At 38.7% G+C, this 18682-nt stretch overlaps 1 protein-coding gene across 7 annotated transcripts in view; it reads left to right on the top strand.

The window, feature by feature from the left end:
- The window catches only part of lrp1bb (low density lipoprotein receptor-related protein 1Bb), a 257657-nt gene that overhangs the window by 229977 nt on the left and 8998 nt on the right, over window positions 1-18682 (top strand). For 5 of the 7 annotated variants that reach the window (XM_069154744.1, XM_069154738.1, XM_069154743.1 and 2 more), the window contains 18 exons: window positions 109-241; window positions 792-898; window positions 1091-1223; window positions 2015-2137; window positions 2326-2448; window positions 4543-4686; window positions 4970-5104; window positions 5957-6076; window positions 6281-6522; window positions 6801-7024; window positions 7699-7805; window positions 9077-9193; window positions 9447-9620; window positions 11809-11934; window positions 12263-12427; window positions 16967-17128; window positions 17683-17857; window positions 18213-18317. In XM_069154744.1, coding sequence (XP_069010845.1) covers window positions 109-241; window positions 792-898; window positions 1091-1223; window positions 2015-2137; window positions 2326-2448; window positions 4543-4686; window positions 4970-5104; window positions 5957-6076; window positions 6281-6522; window positions 6801-7024; window positions 7699-7805; window positions 9077-9193; window positions 9447-9620; window positions 11809-11934; window positions 12263-12427; window positions 16967-17128; window positions 17683-17857; window positions 18213-18317 — 2615 coding nt within the window. The remainder of the gene's footprint in view (window positions 1-108; window positions 242-791; window positions 899-1090; window positions 1224-2014; window positions 2138-2325; window positions 2449-4542; window positions 4687-4969; window positions 5105-5956; window positions 6077-6280; window positions 6523-6800; window positions 7025-7698; window positions 7806-9076; window positions 9194-9446; window positions 9621-11808; window positions 11935-12262; window positions 12428-16966; window positions 17129-17682; window positions 17858-18212; window positions 18318-18682) is intronic. The other 2 variants (XM_069154740.1, XM_069154739.1) reach the window with 1 other exon arrangement.

Genomic DNA, 18682 nt, shown 5'->3' with positions numbered 1-18682 from the left:
TAAAACCATGTTTCAGTGTTCAGTGATATTTTTTTTTCAGGACAGACTTGTAAACATTTCCTCAAACCACAACCTTTACTTATCGGCTTTTGATATGTTTGTTTACAGAAAGGCTGTGAGGCTCGCTGTGCAGACGACCAGTTTCGGTGTCACAACAACCTGTGCATTTCACTGAAGTGGTTGTGTGATGGCCAAGAAGACTGCAAGATGGGGGAAGATGAAAAGAATTGCCAGGAAACAGGTGAAAAAGTAATATCCCGTAGTTTGTAAAAGGATGGCAGGAAGTACTACTGAGTTGTGCTTCTGAGCAACAGATGGTACATTGAACATTTCCTTTTTTGAAAACCTCATGCAGTTTTTCTTTTTTTTATATTTCTGTCATAGGTCAAAAAAATATGTCTTCCCACTGTCAACAGTTGGAAGATGTGCTAACTGTTATTCATCAGATGATTTGGTGTCCTCCTGTCTCTGCTAAACTTAAAAATATAATGTTCAGCAATGCGATGGGAGATCATGTGTAGAGGAATAGAAATGGCCTCAGTCCTGCTGATTTGTGCTTTTTCAGTGCTCGTTGTGGGGAAGTACTGTGAATCCCTTTACTCAGCAGCCTGTAGTACACTGTATAAGCTCCACAGGAAAACTTCATATTGTATTTAAGAGTGACAAGTTTTAATAATTTCTTTTCTTTTTCTTGTTTTATTTTTATAACAAGAACCTGAGAAGGTATCACGTGCGTGATTTCGTGGTGAGACAAAGTCGGTTTGTGACTAATGACATTTTCCCTATTCCAGTTGTCCCCTCATGTTCTGTGAACGAGTATGTATGTGCCAGTGGAGGGTGTGTGTCAGCCAGCCTACGGTGTGACGGACATGACAACTGTCTGGATGGCTCAGATGAGGTCAGTTCAGCTTCATGTGACTCCAAGAATCAACCGCATAGCATAATAATGTAGCTTCGCGGTATTCAGCACTGAAGTGATGAGATGCTGCTCCTTGGATCACGGATCAGCTCATGTCAAAACCTGAGCCAGTCAGTCTTTTAGTTTTCTCTGATTGCAGCTTGATGATTTATGGTGTTTCTCTGCTGACAGGTCGGCTGTGTGAAGGAGTGCAGAGAAGATGAGTTTCTGTGTCTGAATCGTGCTCACTGCATCCCTCGGCGCTGGCGCTGTGATGACGTGTTGGATTGCATGGACCACAGTGATGAAGAAAACTGCAGCCAGGGTAGGTGTGAGTGTGATGTGACCTCAGATGACAATGAGAGATTGGTATATATATATACACGTGTTTTTGATCTCCGGCGGAAAAAAAGTGATTGTCATCTCAAATCTTTACATAGCAAATACTATTACTGACCAGTGAAGTCGCACAGCGGAGCATTTCAAATATAAGGGACGAAACAATAGAGAATAATGCTGTGCTCCAAATGGCGTACTTACATACTAACACTCACTATTTTGAGTGCATAAGTGTGTTCAGTCTGTCAAGTACAGAAAAATGCAGTGCACAGGATCATGCAGTCAAAATGGTCCAAAAAAAAGTGTTAATCGGTGGACACTTTCCACCCTAAATGGTCACCAACTTGGCTACATAGAGGGTGATGTGTTCACATGACGAGGTCATTTCCGGTCAGTGTAGAACAGCAGTGTGCGATTTGAAACAACACTACTCTGTCAAAATTGAAGTACTACACGGGTAAGAGTCCTAACATGTAAGAGCACTATTTGTTCGTGTACCAGGGGAAGTCTGTCATTTGGAACGCGTCATAAAATTTAACAGCGAGGGGAGAGAACACGTTATATACCCATATAGTACGAATGAGACATTTAAGATGAGATGAAGGACAGAAATAGATTGAGACTTTTGTAAGGCCATACGATCTGCGTTGTCTGGATCATTATGTAAAATTGACTCTCATTATACTGATCACAGATGCATCTTTTACGACATGGACTGCACACTTTTACCTGAGTTTGGGTTTTTAAAGTTTTGGCGACTAATCTGTGTAATTGCAGGAGCATTCTTCTGCCGGGCAGACGAATTCATTTGCAACAACTCCTTATGTAAACTCCACACGTGGGTGTGTGATGGCAAGGACGACTGTGGAGATAACTCCGACGAAGATACAGACATGTGTGGTGGGTTGAAATTGTCACTTGCAAGTCTTCCTTTTGATGACGATTGATGCATATTTTATAAGCCTCTACTTTTCTTTTCCCCAAGAGGGAACATTTCATTGTCTTTTTATATCAGATTTAATGCACTTTTTTTTTCTTTTTTTTTTGAAAGACATATCCATTAGCTTTTTGTGTCTTTTGATCTCCAGCAAAACTTCCCTGCCCTCCTACAAGGCCATTTCGGTGTAGGAACGACCATGTGTGTCTGCGCACAGACCAAGTCTGCAACAAAGTGGATGACTGTGGTGACAACTCAGATGAAGAAGAATGTGGTGAGCACAGTATGCACTCATACAGATCTGATGCTGTACTGTACAAGGCTTTTTTTTTTTTTTTTTGTAACATAGAAATACAATTATACTCTATTTATTGAACAAAGTGCAGAAGGTCAAATGCTCCCCTGATGCTCTTGTCCTTGATACACAGAAGTGCAGGTGCTATTTCATTCTGTTTGACAATGCAGTCATCTTGAAAACGTAAATCATTAACCGGGGCCGGGACAGAAAAGGAAGAAAACAGCGGTTCCCAACCTTTTTAGGATGAAAAGATCTTTTTGAAGCTGGAATGTGGGACTTTTACATATAAATGAGCATCTGTTACATTGAAGCCTTTGCCAAACAAGTTCACAGAACGCTGGTTAAGCCGATCACTGCCAGCTAAATCTCTCTGTATTTTACAGTGTACACAGTTTTTAAATCTGGTGTCTTGTATAAGATTCCTGTTCTGGTCAGATAAATATATGCTTGCTGGCAGAGCATGCACACCAGAGACTTCCACTGGCTGAGCCGGCTAACTTCTGGTTTAGCCCTATGCTAACTTGAATGAGGTTAAATTATTCCACTGGGCAGCTCCTTTAGACTTTCAAAATGTTATCAGACCAAATGGATCTAATTCTGATAGTGAAAAGAGTCATTTTGCGGGTAATTTTGTTCTAAACAGCTTATTCCCATAGTTTTACAGTTGCAACAGTGGAGGCTGCAGGTTTAAAAAGATCTTCAGAAGGTGAATCGTGCAGCCAAAGCTGGGACATTAACATGACATTTTTTTTTTAGCTTTTCATGCTCATGTGGTGTCCTTTGGAGTATTATAATATCAAACATGGGCAGTTTTGTCATTACTTATTTAATGGTGGATTAAAGTTGCACAGGCCCGAAAGCTGCCGTATCCTTTATACATGCGAGGATCCTTAGTTTTAACCTGACCTTAGCTGAGTACTGACTGTCTAGACTGTCCAATCATACAATTCTGCATAATTTTAGAACATTGAAAACGCAGTTTTTGTGTTCATGTTTGGGATTTACCATTTGTCTGTTTGTCAATAGTTTAAAACATGCTGCAAATCAAGATAAAAGGTGAAGGGAATGTCTGTTTCTGCGTTTAAAAAAGGACATTTACAGGGTACATTTGTTGTACTCAACATAGTTTACATTTCGTTCCAATGGATTTTTGTGAAAATGAAAATGGCTTCTTTTTTTTCAAAGCCATAACTGCTGCCAGCGCTTTTATAGCGTCCTGACATGTTGCCTCAACACAAGCCTTCTGTGAATGATCACACAGTGAACAGGAAAGAGGGACAAATCGCTTCTGTCCTCCATCACTCTCTCACTCTCTCACTCCTTCTGTCCTCCATTCATCTTCCTCTCTGGTTCCATTGATACATCCATCCATCTCTCACTTCAGTCCATTACCTCTAACCATTGTATGCGTCTTCCCTCTATCCATCCCTTCAATCTCACCTTAATCCTATCATTCCCTTTATCCACCTTTCCATCACTGCATTATGGTCCATTCCTTCTCGTGGTTATGTTGGGGACTATGTCAAAATTTCCATTCTTTCTCTGTATATTCTGCAAGGAAAGATGGCAACTGTACAAATAATTGAATTAAACTGATGACCAAAAACATAATATAACCATTATATTCCCACAACATTTTTGTTGGCTAGATAATTAGCAAACAGCTTTTATGTGATCCAGCTACAAAATGACTGTTTATTCAAGAGTTGACATAATAAAGAGGCGACATTGTTTACATAATTGTTATGCAGCAAAAAAGCAAAGGCAATCGTGGACATTGTGGTCGGGTAATATTGATTTTTTTTTTTTATATATATTTTTTATTAATAAGCTAAGAAGAATAATTTTCCCAAGGTTCTGTCCTCATTAGTGTACACTTCTATCGAGAAGATAAGGTAGACTACGGGAGAGGGCTGCTACTGAAACATTAAAATGACCCTAATGATCTAGAGATCTATTCTACTGTATCTTGTGAAACTTAAACCTGCATATTTACACTTGTTTGCTATACTGCATGAGTTAGGTTATGATTGGTTGCTGTCTTTTCAACTGACACTATGTGTACCGAAGCAGAGGTGGTGGCTGGAAGACCCCGGCCTTGTGGGAAGACGGAGTTCACCTGCAGTAACCGACGCTGCATCCCAATCCAGCTGCAGTGTGACCTCTTCAACGACTGCGGGGACGGCGGCTCAGACGAGCAAGACTGCAAGGCATGTAAGTACGGCACCAGTTAACTTGCGCAGACAGATCAAAGAAGCATTCGGAAGAGATGAAAAGCACCAAATGTCACCGTGATGGTATCAGGATGCTCAGCCATCTCCTCATTTTACATGTGATGTTTTGTTATTTATGGTAATATATGTATGCCCATGTTTGCAGTGTGTTGTGTACTGTTTGAAAGGTGCCCTCTTGGCGTCTCCACATCAAAAGAAAAGCCCAGCAGGTGTCTAAGATGCAGAGGACTGATGTCTAATCAAAGATTTGTCTTTATTTGTAGTTTACAGCGGAGATGTATGTGGAAAGAAAACAAATCCGTGTGGGGAGGATGCAATCTGCAACCAAACAAATGCTAATAGTATATGCCAGTGCAAACCCGGCTTTAAGAGGAGCCAAAAGACAGGCCTATGTGAAGGTAATGTTTTGTCAGACTCATTCATATAGAAAATTCTGGTTTGTTTAATGATTTAGTCGACCTAAGGTGGCATCACAGCATTTATGCTGGGTTTGGGAGAATGTGACAGAATAAGAGCTGGCCGACAGCAAATTCTGCTGACATTTAACAACATGTTCTTTTCTTTATAAAGACACTGAGGCATTTTTAGTTTGAGCAGCACATTGGAACATCTGTTCCCTCAGTTACATTTATCTCTAATGAAAATGGTCTACATGAGTACAAAAAATGAGACAATTTAAGTTGTGTAAAAAGTTGTGAAACTAAGGCCTCCAGTTTCCCGCCAATATACTGTCAGTTTTCCACATTGTGTATAAACAACATCTGACCAGGACAGATATACAGGTCCAAAACAGGTCCAAAAGTAATATACAAATATTAATATATATTAGTATATAAACTAGAACACTGTGTAACTTCTTGTCGTTAATTATTAGTGTTTTAATTATTTAATCAACCCTGTGACCTGGTCCTTGTTTCCTGGTTCAAATTTTTTTTTACGTATGTACTGTAGTTATAAATCTTTTTTTTTAACCAATGGGTTAGAGCACCACTTGTTATGCCAAAACTTGAAATGAAGTTGACATATGATGTCTTGCTTATTCACATCATGTTCTGGGTGTAGCTACTTTTGGCTTTGGTCTGTCCATTCATCGCTGGGATGGTTTTGGCAGTTTGGCAGTTTTTGTCTTCTTTTCCCTGCATATCAAGTGTTTCAGTGGAATAAATATGTACTTTGCAGCCTGTATAATAATCACAGAAACATTTCGAAAGCAACCTGTTCACAGGTAAATGATTCTGTCTTTTTTCCAGAGATGAATGAATGTCTGCGGTTTGACACATGTCCTCATTACTGCACAAACACTAAAGGATCTTTTAAATGCACATGTGACCGGAATTATAAGGAGATCAACGGCAACTGTGTGGCAAAAGGTATGAACCTAAAGTTCAGTATTAAACATGCTCGTGTGTTGTCTGCATACTGTATATTCTCTTTTGGTAATGAAACCTCACTACGAAATGACAAATGTTAAATGTATTTGTATTTGTGCTTGAGCTGTTGTCTTTTACCCAAAATTACATTTTGCCAATTTTCCTTTGCTTTCTTTTTCTTTAAATTAAAAACTCCTGGAGCAGGACCGGAGGATCGAGTGCTCTACATAGCTAATGATACTGAGATCCGAAGCTTTGTGTATCCGTATAACCAGAGTCACGGACACAAACTTCTCACTCACATTGAGGACAATGCCCGCATCATCGGGATGGATGTTCTGTTTCACCACCAAAAGTTTATCTGGGCCACTCAGTTTAACCCTGGTGGAATTTTTTACAAAGACACTCTAGAAAGAAGTCCAACTAAAACAAATGTCAGAAATATTGTAAGTACTTCTTAAAAAAAATGTTGTGTTGTTGTTGGTGTTGACAAAAACATAAATTTTTGTCTGTCTTATCTTGAATCTGCAATCCATATTTCCTGAACTCTTCAGTTCAGAAAATATGGATTGTAGATTCAAGATAAGACAGATACAAACATTTTTTTGATGTTTTTGTCAACAACAACAACAATTTTTTTTTTATGTTTTTGTCTTTCATTTAATTGAATGTCTGCAGAGAAGTTAAATTGAGCACCTGACATTGTGAATGTTATTGGTTGCAGTGTTCAGACTTCCGTCGTCCCAGAGATGTTTCTGCTGACTGGATCACAGGAAACGTTTATTGGACTGACCACTCCCGGATGCACTGGTTCAGTTATTACACAGCCCACTGGACTAAGTTACGATATTCCATAAACGTGGGCCAACTTAAGGGACCGAATTGCACCCGCTTGATTACTGACATAGCAGGAGAGCCATACGCCATCGCTGTCAACCCAGCCAGAGGGTAAGTTGTCGTTTAGCTGTTCAATTTTCCTGCACAATTCTTAGACAGGAGTGTGATTAATAAAAACATGTGTCAAGTGCACCTGCTTTTCTACCGGTGGACCAATTTTTAAACCCTGTAGAGAAGCAGTGTTTCTTGGAAAATGTAATCAACTTCCCAATGCTTTATAGTCATGGAAAATGTAAGGAGATTAATTACTTATCTCGTCAGCTCGGGGTGAATCAGTCACATTACCTCTTACATCACTTGATGGTACCAGACCTGTTCCATCACAACAACTACAAAGCTGCCACACCCACATGTGACGGTGATGCATCACCCTCACCATTAATCTCTTAAGTTTTCCAAATGTTCTCATCAGTCACATCGCCTTCTACTACTGCATTTATTAAAAAGTAAAGTTGTAAAAACAGTATTTGTCGTCAGTGTTTATTAGTTTCAGAATTTAATGTTAGATATGACATCACTGAGGACAGACGGATTTATAAGAATCAGCGCTGTACCTATGACACAGTTGGACATTATCAGGCTCCATATATGATATTAATTTATTTAATAGCCTGTAGTGATGGATATTTCTGAGTGCAGTGTTTTTACATTTCTATCTTTGTAGCATTTTCCAAAAAGATGGTTTCGGGGATGTACAGTATAATATTTCTCTTTGTCCCTTGCAGAATGATGTACTGGAGTGTAATAGGGGATCACTCTCATATTGAGGAATCAGCCATGGATGGCTCATTACGCAGAGTCCTCTTAGAGAAAAACCTCCGCAGACCCACCGGTAGGCATTTCTATTTCTATATACTTATTTCCTGTGTTTTTTCTCTATAAAAAGAAAATCATTAAACCTTGAATGTATGGATATACATTCACGGTTTAATGATTTTCTTGTTATTATACTTAAACTGTATATTTGTGTTGAATGCATTTCCTTTCCAATCAAACCTTTTGTGAAGCAGATTTTTTGAATATTTTGAAACATTCATTGTTAACATTTATGTCTACATCTGCCAACAGTGTTCCTCTTCCTCTTCCTTTGCCGGTTAGGAGTATTAAAGTAGTATAAAATTCAGTCTAGTTAGATGTAAACAATTATTATCTACAAAGACAGTATATGAAAAAACATGTGTCTTTGTAATAATTAACTGTCTCTGAATATATATATATATATATATATATATATATATATATATATATATATATATATATATATATATATAGGATAGATATAGATATTGACTTGGCTAACTACGTAATTAGATAATATAATACAATACTTTATCCAGAGGAGTAATTTTACTAGATTATTAGTTGTAGTGCTTCATGGTACCCACAGAAACAAACATAATTTGTATGTGTTATGATGCAGAGGGTGTTGTTAAAATGTGGTGAATATGCATGTTTTATACATACTACATGCCCATTATTATATCCTACACAGCTATTACAGTCACACTACCCTGTCAGTGTGTGTAAGTCTCAAGTATGAGCTTTAATATGGCAACTAAAGATGTACAAAACAGCACGAAGAGAATTTACGAGCAAAGCGTACATTACAGGCACTAGGAATGTGTCGGAGCGTCTACAGGGAGACACTTAGTGCTGATCTAGTTTTGAAGAGCTGCTTTGGCCTCCTTTAATTCAAGGGACCCATGCTCTGTCTTGGTCACAGACAGAGAGAGGAATTTATCATCAGTGGAAAAACGCAAACCTATTTAAATGCCACCGCCAGGTGTTCAATTATCTAGTCTATCGAGTCAGACTTTTGGGAGAAAGTAAAAGTGAGTCAACGCTCTGAACATGCACTGTGGGTGTGCCTGAACACTACCTTCAAAAGTGCAGAGCACAGATATGATATTTTCAGCACGGACTGTTGAATGTAAACAGTTAAAAGGATATAGAAACTAAAGAATAACTGCCTTCTTAATCTTGTTGATCTGCTGCATAAAGCATAACTGTCCTGACCTTTAGGTCTCCAGCATTGAGAGATTCCACAATGATCCCTGTGTAATTTGTCAGGAAAATAAATATCTTACCTTCATCCTCCCACAGGGCTGGCCATTGATTACTTCAACCAACGTATTTACTGGGCTGATCCCGAGCTCTCGCAGATAGGGAGCATGAGATTGGATGGCTCGGACCCTCTGGTGGCAATCAGTGACAGAAACGGTAAACCCAAATGGAAAACAAAGTGCAACTTATTTATTTTCAGTATGTACTGCACTGTCCTCAACTTTTTATCAAATAATTGCAACAGTAGCCAAATATTGTTTGTGTTTCGGAGGGCTAAACTTCTAAACACTGTGATCAGTCTGCCTACACAACACGTTCTCCGTCCTTCCACATCCTTCCACTCTCAGCATCGTACGGCTGCAACTATAAGAGGGTGCTTGATGTTTTTTTTTCTCTGCTTGATCTTTAGGAATCTCCCAACCATACAGAATTGATATATTTGAGGACTACATCTATGGGACTGGTCTAAAACATGAGGTCTTCAGGATTCACAAGTATGGCAAACAGTCTGTGGAATTTCTCAGTTTGGGGGTGGAGAAGCCCACTAATGTTTTCATCTCCCACCGTTACAAACAGCAAGATGGTAAGTTGTCTTGATAATCAGAAGTTGTGCTACATGCAAGTCATTCCTTTTGAGGAAACGAGAAACAGAAAGGAATCATATATAGATTTTTAAATTAGGATCATTTTTATTTCACTGATTTATTTGTCATTCATTTTCAAGTGTATTCATGGTTCTAGTTTAACTTGTTATTGTTTTGGAAATAATATTTTCGATGCCATTTTTAGATTCTATGTAGCATTTTTTTCAAAAATGTTTCTTCTTTTAAAGACGGATGATGAATTTGCACACTATACACACAAAATACCCCCCGCCCCCCCACACACACACGCTACTTATCAGACAATTTGTGAAACAGGCACAAATATTAAATGTAAGTCAAATTTAACCTTAGCAACTAACCACTTGTTAGACTTACCTTGAGGTCAACCACAGATATCACACATAATGCAGCAGTAGTCCATTCAGTAAAAAGAACCAGTAATAATACTGAATCATTTTCTGTTTTTCTGATAATCAGCCAAAGAATACCATGGTACATTATACACATGTATCTGGAAAGTCCTTATCCTGTGTGCATTACACACATGTACAACATTCATGTGGAGAGAGTTTGTATAACAGTTGTTAGAATCGGATGAGTTTTGTAAAGGTTTCATTTACTGAATTTAGTTAGTGTGTTTTTGTGGAGGATGTCAACAGCAACGCAGAATGAAGATGTAGGATAAGGTATTCGTATGCCCTTGTTTTTGTTATTGTTGTTCTCTTACAATACTATTGTTATTGGTAATAACACTGGCTCTTAAAAATATAAAATTGAAACCTTTAAAAAAGAAAAGAAATCAGTTACGTGGTTAAAGATTTTAGGTAAGACAAATTGTAAAGAGGGACATGGTGGGCCAGAACAAACACTCAAACAACACTTAGAGTAGTTTTATCCATATGTAGTGTAGCTCACAACATGATCCACTATTAAATGTTGCGCACATACATAATCGTTAAGATGTATAGTTGAATGATTAGTGATAAACAGTCTGTCCTCATATTACTATCATAAAAATTGGACTTACAATTTAAATTCAATGAGTGATATTGGATATAGATTGCCTAGTATATATTTATATTATGCCTATTATACCCACTTTGAATAAACAGCATATGCTCTGCCAAAGTAATTGATTGAAGCTCAATCGAAGACATGATGCTGTTTCAGGCATGCAACATAAAAAGAAGTCCATCTGTTTTTCTGAGACACAGCCAATCAATAGCACCATGTCCGTCCTCTAACTTTCTTCATGCGGTAAACCCAATGTCAGTTATTTGTTACATTTCTGGTGTTAATGGTTAGAGAGCATCAGACAGTTCAGTCTAGGTCAGTTTTTCACTTAAAGGGTAGTTGTTCTGTTCCCCAGAGACTCATTAGGCCGGCCGTGTGGTGTGCAGTGTGAAGTCTGCAGGCAGAAGATGCGCTCAGCTAGCAAAAAGCTATAACATGAAGGCTTGATGTCTTCAGCAAAACTTCGAACGACCATTTAGATTTTCTCTGTGAAGATTATCTTTCATCTTCATCCTCAGAAATCTGAGCATCAATTATGATTTAATATATACTGTATTATATGTACCCAGAATGCAACTGTTGTGACTTGTTAGAGACATAAAGAGAGAAGATATAGTTGTATCATTTCATTCAAACTCTCACTTTACCTCTGGATCAATTTACTGGCACTTTGCCCACAGTTGAATCAAATTCAAACATTAACTTTAAAGAATTGATTGCCTTTTTCATTTCTTACGAATGGTGATTGTCAGTACTGAACCTAAAAAAACCAGCCTGTGGAAGTGTTGTTAATTTTGATTCATTCAGACGAGGTTAATGTTATTTTGTCTATCCGCTGTAGGCAACATCAATAAGAGCACTTCAAAAAGCCACTAATCAATTAGACAACGGCAAATCCCAACCACGTTCCACAATCGTTGATTATTCAATCTGAAGATGCACGTGAAGTAATTCATACGCTTTAGCTCTGTGCCTCGCTGGGCTACAAGAAAATAACACTCTTCAAAACAGAAATTAAAACACTTGAAATAAATCACTTTACTCTGAGAAAGAACAGCCACACTTTTCACAAAGAAGTCTTTTTCAGAGCTGGCCAAATTTACAGATTATCTTCTTGGCTCCTTCAATGTTTTTGTTTTTCTTTCTCCACAGCATCTAATCCATGCTTGAGAATGTCTTGTGATTTCTTGTGTCTACTCAACCCGACGGGTGCCAGATGTACCTGTCCAGAGGGGAAGGTGCTGGTCAATGGCACCTGTAGTGATGTCAACATCTCGGGTAGGACGGTTGTTGTGTCTTCAGTGATACCACATGATTAAAGCAGCATCTTTAATCATTGAAACAACAGCTCACTAATGATAATGAGAAACAGTTTTCACACTTAACATTTGAAGAGTACTGAATACAACACCAAATTATATTTGTGCTAACATTCATAGCTATTCATAAATGCACTAAAACACCTTTGCCAAGACACAAGTCTACTTCAGGTTCACACCTCTGTGGCTGTTGCTGTCAGACATTAGCTGCATAACACTGTAGGATGTGATATGACTTCTGCACAGTGCAGCGCAGTAAGTGATATGGGGCTTTTGATGTTGTGAAGGTGAACTTTGCCGCCCTCCCTGTGAGAATGGAGGCCGTTGTTTAGCCAATGAGAAAGGAGACTGGAGATGCTATTGCTGGCCTGACTTTTCAGGGGAGCGCTGTGAGGTCAACCACTGTACAGACTACTGCCTAAATGGAGGCACCTGCATGGGCTCACCACTCGGTAAGTCCACATAAAGATGCAGTGTCAACAATTATTTGCAGCATGACTCATACAAATGTTTCTATTAATCCCGGCAGGGTCGCGGGCATCACAATATTTTTAAAATGTGTCTGTGACATTTACTGTATTTGTCAGTTACTTATCAATCAAAAAAAAAAAATATTGAGTTATTTATTACATTATCACCTCAGGAATCCAAGCATGTATGAATAGATGGTTCGAGATAGAACTAGAAGGACAATGAGAGGTGTTAAGGAAAGAAATGAAGAAAAGAAAATATAATTAAAGAAATTCTAAAAGTAAATATAAAAATATTAAAGTATTTCTAAAAGCAATTTTAATTAAAAGCAAGGTTGAAGAGGTCGGTTTCCAATGTACGTTTAAAAAGTTTCAACACTTTCGGCAGCTCTCAAATATCAACGTTCTTTCAAGTCATGCTCTCCTTTCATTCTTTTATGGTTCGTGGAAAACCCAGGTCCTCCCAACAATTTAGGGAATGTATATGAATATGCTGAGACGTCAGCAATGGACTTGAAACAGGATGAACTACCCTATGAATATGCTATGATTGATTTAAAAGCCTGTATATCATCCTCCCATCATCGGAATTACCCATGTCATCTTTCAAGCAAATCCCGTGATGCAGAAAGTGTGGCTTGTGTTCCCACATCAATGTTTTATCATGGCAGAACTGTATTCAAGTAGTTTGAATTTATTAAATATGTATTTAACTGAATGACATCCAGTAAAGAAAATTAGAAGCCGAGCAATATCTTCCAGTGTAAATGAGTCATAGGAGTTATGTCAACTATCAGGAAGATGAGAATGTGGTTTTGAGTATCATTCACCCTCTACCACTGTATTTCAAAGGATAGAATAAAATCGGACTCTTGTTTGTTTTTGTTTTTTTCCTCTTGGTATTTGGGAAATGCGTGTTTTCATCTATTTTTTCAGACTCTGTTTAGATTTTAAAACGGCTCTACATGACATGAAAACAAGCCAGGACTGCTGCTCATTAAATTAAATGAAGCCTGTCTATCAAGATAGCATGAGAATCATGGTATATGCTGTGGGATCATGCACGACTCCTACCGATGACAATCAGTCTTATTTTAAGCTTACACTGGATGATGAATTGTCTCCGTATTTATTGCGGACAGCTGTGAGGAAAACAAGTGTTGTAAAACTGAATTTGTTGTGCTGCTGGGACCACAGTGCCTTTTTCTTCAGTAGAGCTTTTCCTGCACTGAGCACGTGTCTAAAGCAAAAAGAACATGGTCTAAATGAGTGACCAAAGATGAGAGAGAGAGAGAGAGAGAGAGAGAGAGAGAGAGAGAGAGAGACATTATCGTATAATGGATTTTCCCAAAGCCCCTGCTTGGGTGATAAAAACATTTTTTTTTTTTTTTAAATGGACTGAAAGCATCCTCACGATCAATTAGAGGCTGGACTTTTTCCAGTTTTGTCAATAAAAACAGCAGGTCTCGTTGAATTTCTGCTGTCATGCCTTTGAGCAATTTACCAACACTTTAGGAACTTTTGGCAGTAAAACACACATTTAAACCACAGACAGCGTTGATTATATTCCTATATTTTTATGACATTAATGGCAACAAAAAGCTCTTTATACTCTGTGAGATTATGAAACAGAAACAAAATGCATGAAAGTAAATATATTCATTGTTCACAAGAGGATCTGCCCTTACTACCATTTTGCCAGAGTTATTGTGCCCAAGGTAAGATTCATGTGTTATAATTATCCAAACATCTGTGTGCATCGTTCCAGAGTTGTTGTCCTCATCTGACTTCATACCTACGCAGCTTTTCATTGAAGGGAGCAGTGAGCATACTTTCACCATAACTTTTCTTTTGCATGTATCCTAATTACATTTTTGTATTTTCATGTATTTTATGTCATATTTCTTCTCTGTTAGAGTATTACTCTTATAATATAAATAATCTACAATTATTTAGAAATAGCCATTTTAAAAGAAAACCAAATTATCCTCTTGCATGTATCCCTGTGGCATTTTAATCTGCACATCATAATTTTACAGTGTTACTAAATATGACAGTAGTGAATTCCCACCTCCACAGACTGATTCTGAATGAAGAGGTTACAGTGAAAGGTGAATGTATGCCTCACATCTAAAGTTTAATATGCATTTCATAAATTTGCAATGTTCAGCGATCATTGATAAACCATTAGTTAGTATTGTTAACAACATTATAAATTGCTCATAAGTAATGACATTTTTCTAAGCCTTAAGCTTACTCCAACTTTAAAATGAAGCACCAACGTTCGCTTGAGTTTTACAGAAGATAAATCCAAGAGCTACGTACACAATACGCAGTTTATGGTTACACGGCAAGACAGAGCTTTGCTGTCTTTTCATGAAGCTTAAAACACCCAGCATTCACTGAGTTAACAGAGACGTGAATAGATGGAGAATCATTTCAAACCACGATTATTTCAGCCACAGAATTGTGGAGTGTGAAATTACCAAGTGGTGTTGTGAGACCTACATGGTGAGACCTGTAACCATGGCAACTTGGTTGTCTGTTTTGCAAAAGGTTGTCAAGTGTCACCTTTTCTGAACACCTCTTAGACCTGTCTACTGGTCCTGCTCGTCCAGCAGGAAACTGTGCCCACATCATGGTGGGGACTGTACTGTTTGAAAGACAATATGCAGAGCTAATTTGAAATATTTTCACATTAATGGCTGCAAAGTGAGTGAGACACACTTACAGTTTGTGTGCCTTTTTCACAGTCTATGAAAAAAAAAAAAATGTCCTGCCATCAGTACATTTATATTAACAGTGAATCAAAACCCTAAAAGTACAGTATGTAAATGGTGTTGTTCATAGTGATACATCCTGAGAGGATTATCGTCTGACTTTGTAGTTCCCCTCAGATTTATGGAGCGTTTCAGGTAGTTTTTTTTTTTTTTTTTTTACTTTACTGTTGTGGTTCACACTCTGTGCACTGCTTTTCTAGCCGCAGCATGCAGCTGTTTTGAGTGATAAAGCTCTGATTAACCCCCGCATGTACTACCAGCCCAGTGCCAAACTGCACACAGACAAAGTCAGCAACTTGCTGGCAAACACAGTGGCAGAGGACACATAGCAGAAAAAAAAACTTGTTCACAAAGAAATCACACATGACTGAATGTGATTTCACTGGATGGTTGTGTGGATTTAGACCAGTTCAGTTTTTCAGCTGTCAGTCATTCGAGTGGTGTAACCGATTCAGAAAATCAAATAATAAGATCCAAAAGAGTTTTCTTTCCTCTCAAATTTGTATATAGAAATGTATAAAACGCTGTTGAAGCTGCTTGCGATTGTTCAGACAACTGTTTTGGAGGCTTCTCGAATGCCTCCTCGCTAGAAATATTTCAGACTTGTCTGACGAGGAAGAAAACTGGGGTCAGAATGAGAATACAGTGGAGGAATTATATGTATCTTGCATCCGGCCTTGGTACATCTTGGGATCCCCCGGATGGACCTGAAGGACATTACTGAGGAAAAAGGACATTACTGAGGAAAAAGGACACCTTAGCTATTCTCCATAGGTGCCAATCACCAGTCACCTTGACCCACACATGAATATGTGTCTAGAAATGACAGGTGGAAGGATGGATCTTTGCTTTTCCTCTTACAAAACTTACAGATACTTTTTACTGCCTCTATTTACGGGTGTAATTTCCATACAGTTTAAATCTGAAGTGCAAGACTTTTACATATAAATTAATGTGCCTTACATTCAAGCCCTTGCCAACGAGTCCATACAATCCTGATTAAACCTATCACCGCCAGATAAATCTCTCCGTATTTCACAGGATATGACGTTTTTACATCTGTTGTCTGTTATGAAATCCCTTCACTGAATGCATTCTGGACATGCAGGGCCAGTACCACCAGAGACTTCCACTGGCCGAGCCGGCCAACTACCAGTTTAGTTGAACAGGGATTAAATAATAATCATGCCGCTCTTTTAGACTTTCCACATGTTATCAAACGGAATGGATCCGAGTTTGATAGACCCAAAACAATTTAGTTACCATTTTACTACTGCAACAGTGGCAAAAGAATAGTCTACTGCAGCTATGTTGAAAGTGTTTTTGTAGTTACTGTCACTGGCAGAAGTGGAAGATAAAAGTTTTGCACTGCGGATTTAAGTTTTTACAAAATCTTTTAGTTTTTCAATACAGCTGCATCACAGATTTTTTTTGCAAGCATTGCTCAAAGAGGAAGTGCATTCAGTGGTGTCTATTTTCATCCATAAGCAAGACAATGTATGTGAGAGAGACTCAAAGTAAACTTCCATCTTCATTGTAATGTAATAATATGTCGCCCAGTGCCACATTGTACACACTGATGTGTTTTTAATAACTTTTGAACAACAATGGTGGCCTACGGCACAGTTGAATATACTATGTAAGACTCTGTCGACACATACAGTACTTGTGGTCAGGATCAATGCATTGTTGGTTTTGGTCTTCTTTGCTCTTTAATCTTTCCTTTTCTTATTTTGTTCAGGAAAGCCTACATGCCGCTGCCCTGTTGGATTTTCAGGGCCTTTTTGCGAGAAAAGGATTTGTGACAATTACTGTTTAAATGGGGGAACATGTGACGTCACTCAGGGGAACCAGCCAGTGTGCCGCTGTATGGCAGAATATACTGGGGACCGATGTCTTTACCGTGAGTCCTGCAGCCGTTACTTGGCGGCAGAAAACACACAAATATGATCATTATCGCTCGCTTTGCCCTCACATGATTGACATAAGCATGCAATCACAGAAAAGCCTTGATTTGAATTCATTTATGCTGCATTAAATCCATAGAACAAAGCCTCTTAAAGTGCACACACTGAATGAAGAACAAAAGCAATCCCCTAAAGTGTTTTCTTTCCACAAACACCCCATTTGCCTCTATTTGCAGATAAACAAAATCAAAATACTACCATCAAACAACCTTTGGGTGTTTCTGTACCGGAGTGATAATGTATTTTCTTTTGCAGTGCTTTGACATAATGGGTTGTGGGAAAACAATTTCAGCTGCACATCATTAGTATTTTCCTACTGTTGCTTTCCCAAAGGGGTAATATGTTTTCATCTGTGGCTAAGATGTCATTTGATGTGGATAATTAAGTCCCATTAAAGCCCTGTACAATTCTAATCAAACCAGCTTAAACTGTGTTCCCAGTTTCTCATTATACACTATCCTCTGTCTTCATCTCTGTGACTGTGGAACAGACATATGTCATCACTACTGTGTCAACTCAAAGGCCTGCACGCTATCCAGCAGCGGCTACGTGGAGTGCGTGTGTCCCACCAGGTTCGAGGGAAACAAGTGCGAGGTGGACAAGTGTCTTCGATGCCACGGAGCGCCGTGCCTCATTAACGAGGAGACGGGAGATGTGGTTTGCAAGTGGGTGCTGCATATCCGCTCTCCGTTCCTTCACATCATCCCTTTTGCTATAATGCTTCATATTTCCTGTTTATTCACAGCAAAGCATTAGTGATACAGTGTCAGTTCAGGTCTCTGCTTCTGGCTGGATGAATTGATTTAAAAAAATAAATAAAAAATGTATTAGGCCACACAGCCTAAAGCAATTTAGATTTTGGTCATGTCAGCGAGTTCAGAAGCCAGGAGAACTCTCCCTCTTCACATGAATTAAGCATATGTTACACAAAACCACCATTGAGGTTTTTTTTTTTTTTGCGTCATGTAAAAGTATAGTTTTCTGTTTGTAACTAGAATCTATTATTTCTTCACCCTCCAGCTGCACAAATGGCAGAATAGCACCGAGCTGTCAGCTGTGTGACGGATATTGCTACAATGGAGGCACCTGTCACCTGGACCCTGACACCAACCTGCCTTTCTGTCAGTAAGTCACTGCTTAATGGGCGAATGCGGGGGGGAAAAAAAAAAAACCTAACTAGTCTCCACTATTATTCACTCTCACACTACTCTCTCCATTCATATGCTGGCTCTGTGCCCCAGAAAGCCTGGCTTTAAAAGCAGAACTGAAAGTCATCACGGGGTCCCGTTTCTCTGCTTCAAGAACAAAACAAGATAGATGTCGTCCCCTGGAAAGAAATCCTTACATTGAGGGAAGGTTTGATGTCACTATGTGGAGACTAAGCAACAGCAGGGGGCTGAGTACCGGTACACCATCCTATGCTATGTGACACCTCACTGTGGCTTAAGGTTTTTAGGAAGATAAAAAATGGTTTCAAACTCCTTCAAAGC

This window comes from Embiotoca jacksoni, unplaced genomic scaffold (assembly GCF_022577435.1).
Source record: "Embiotoca jacksoni isolate LCO1_2020_lvr unplaced genomic scaffold, fEmbJac1.0.p SCAF_2, whole genome shotgun sequence".
Taxonomy (NCBI): Eukaryota; Metazoa; Chordata; class Actinopteri; family Embiotocidae; genus Embiotoca; species Embiotoca jacksoni.
This window is presented reverse-complemented; position numbering and strand designations above follow the sequence as displayed.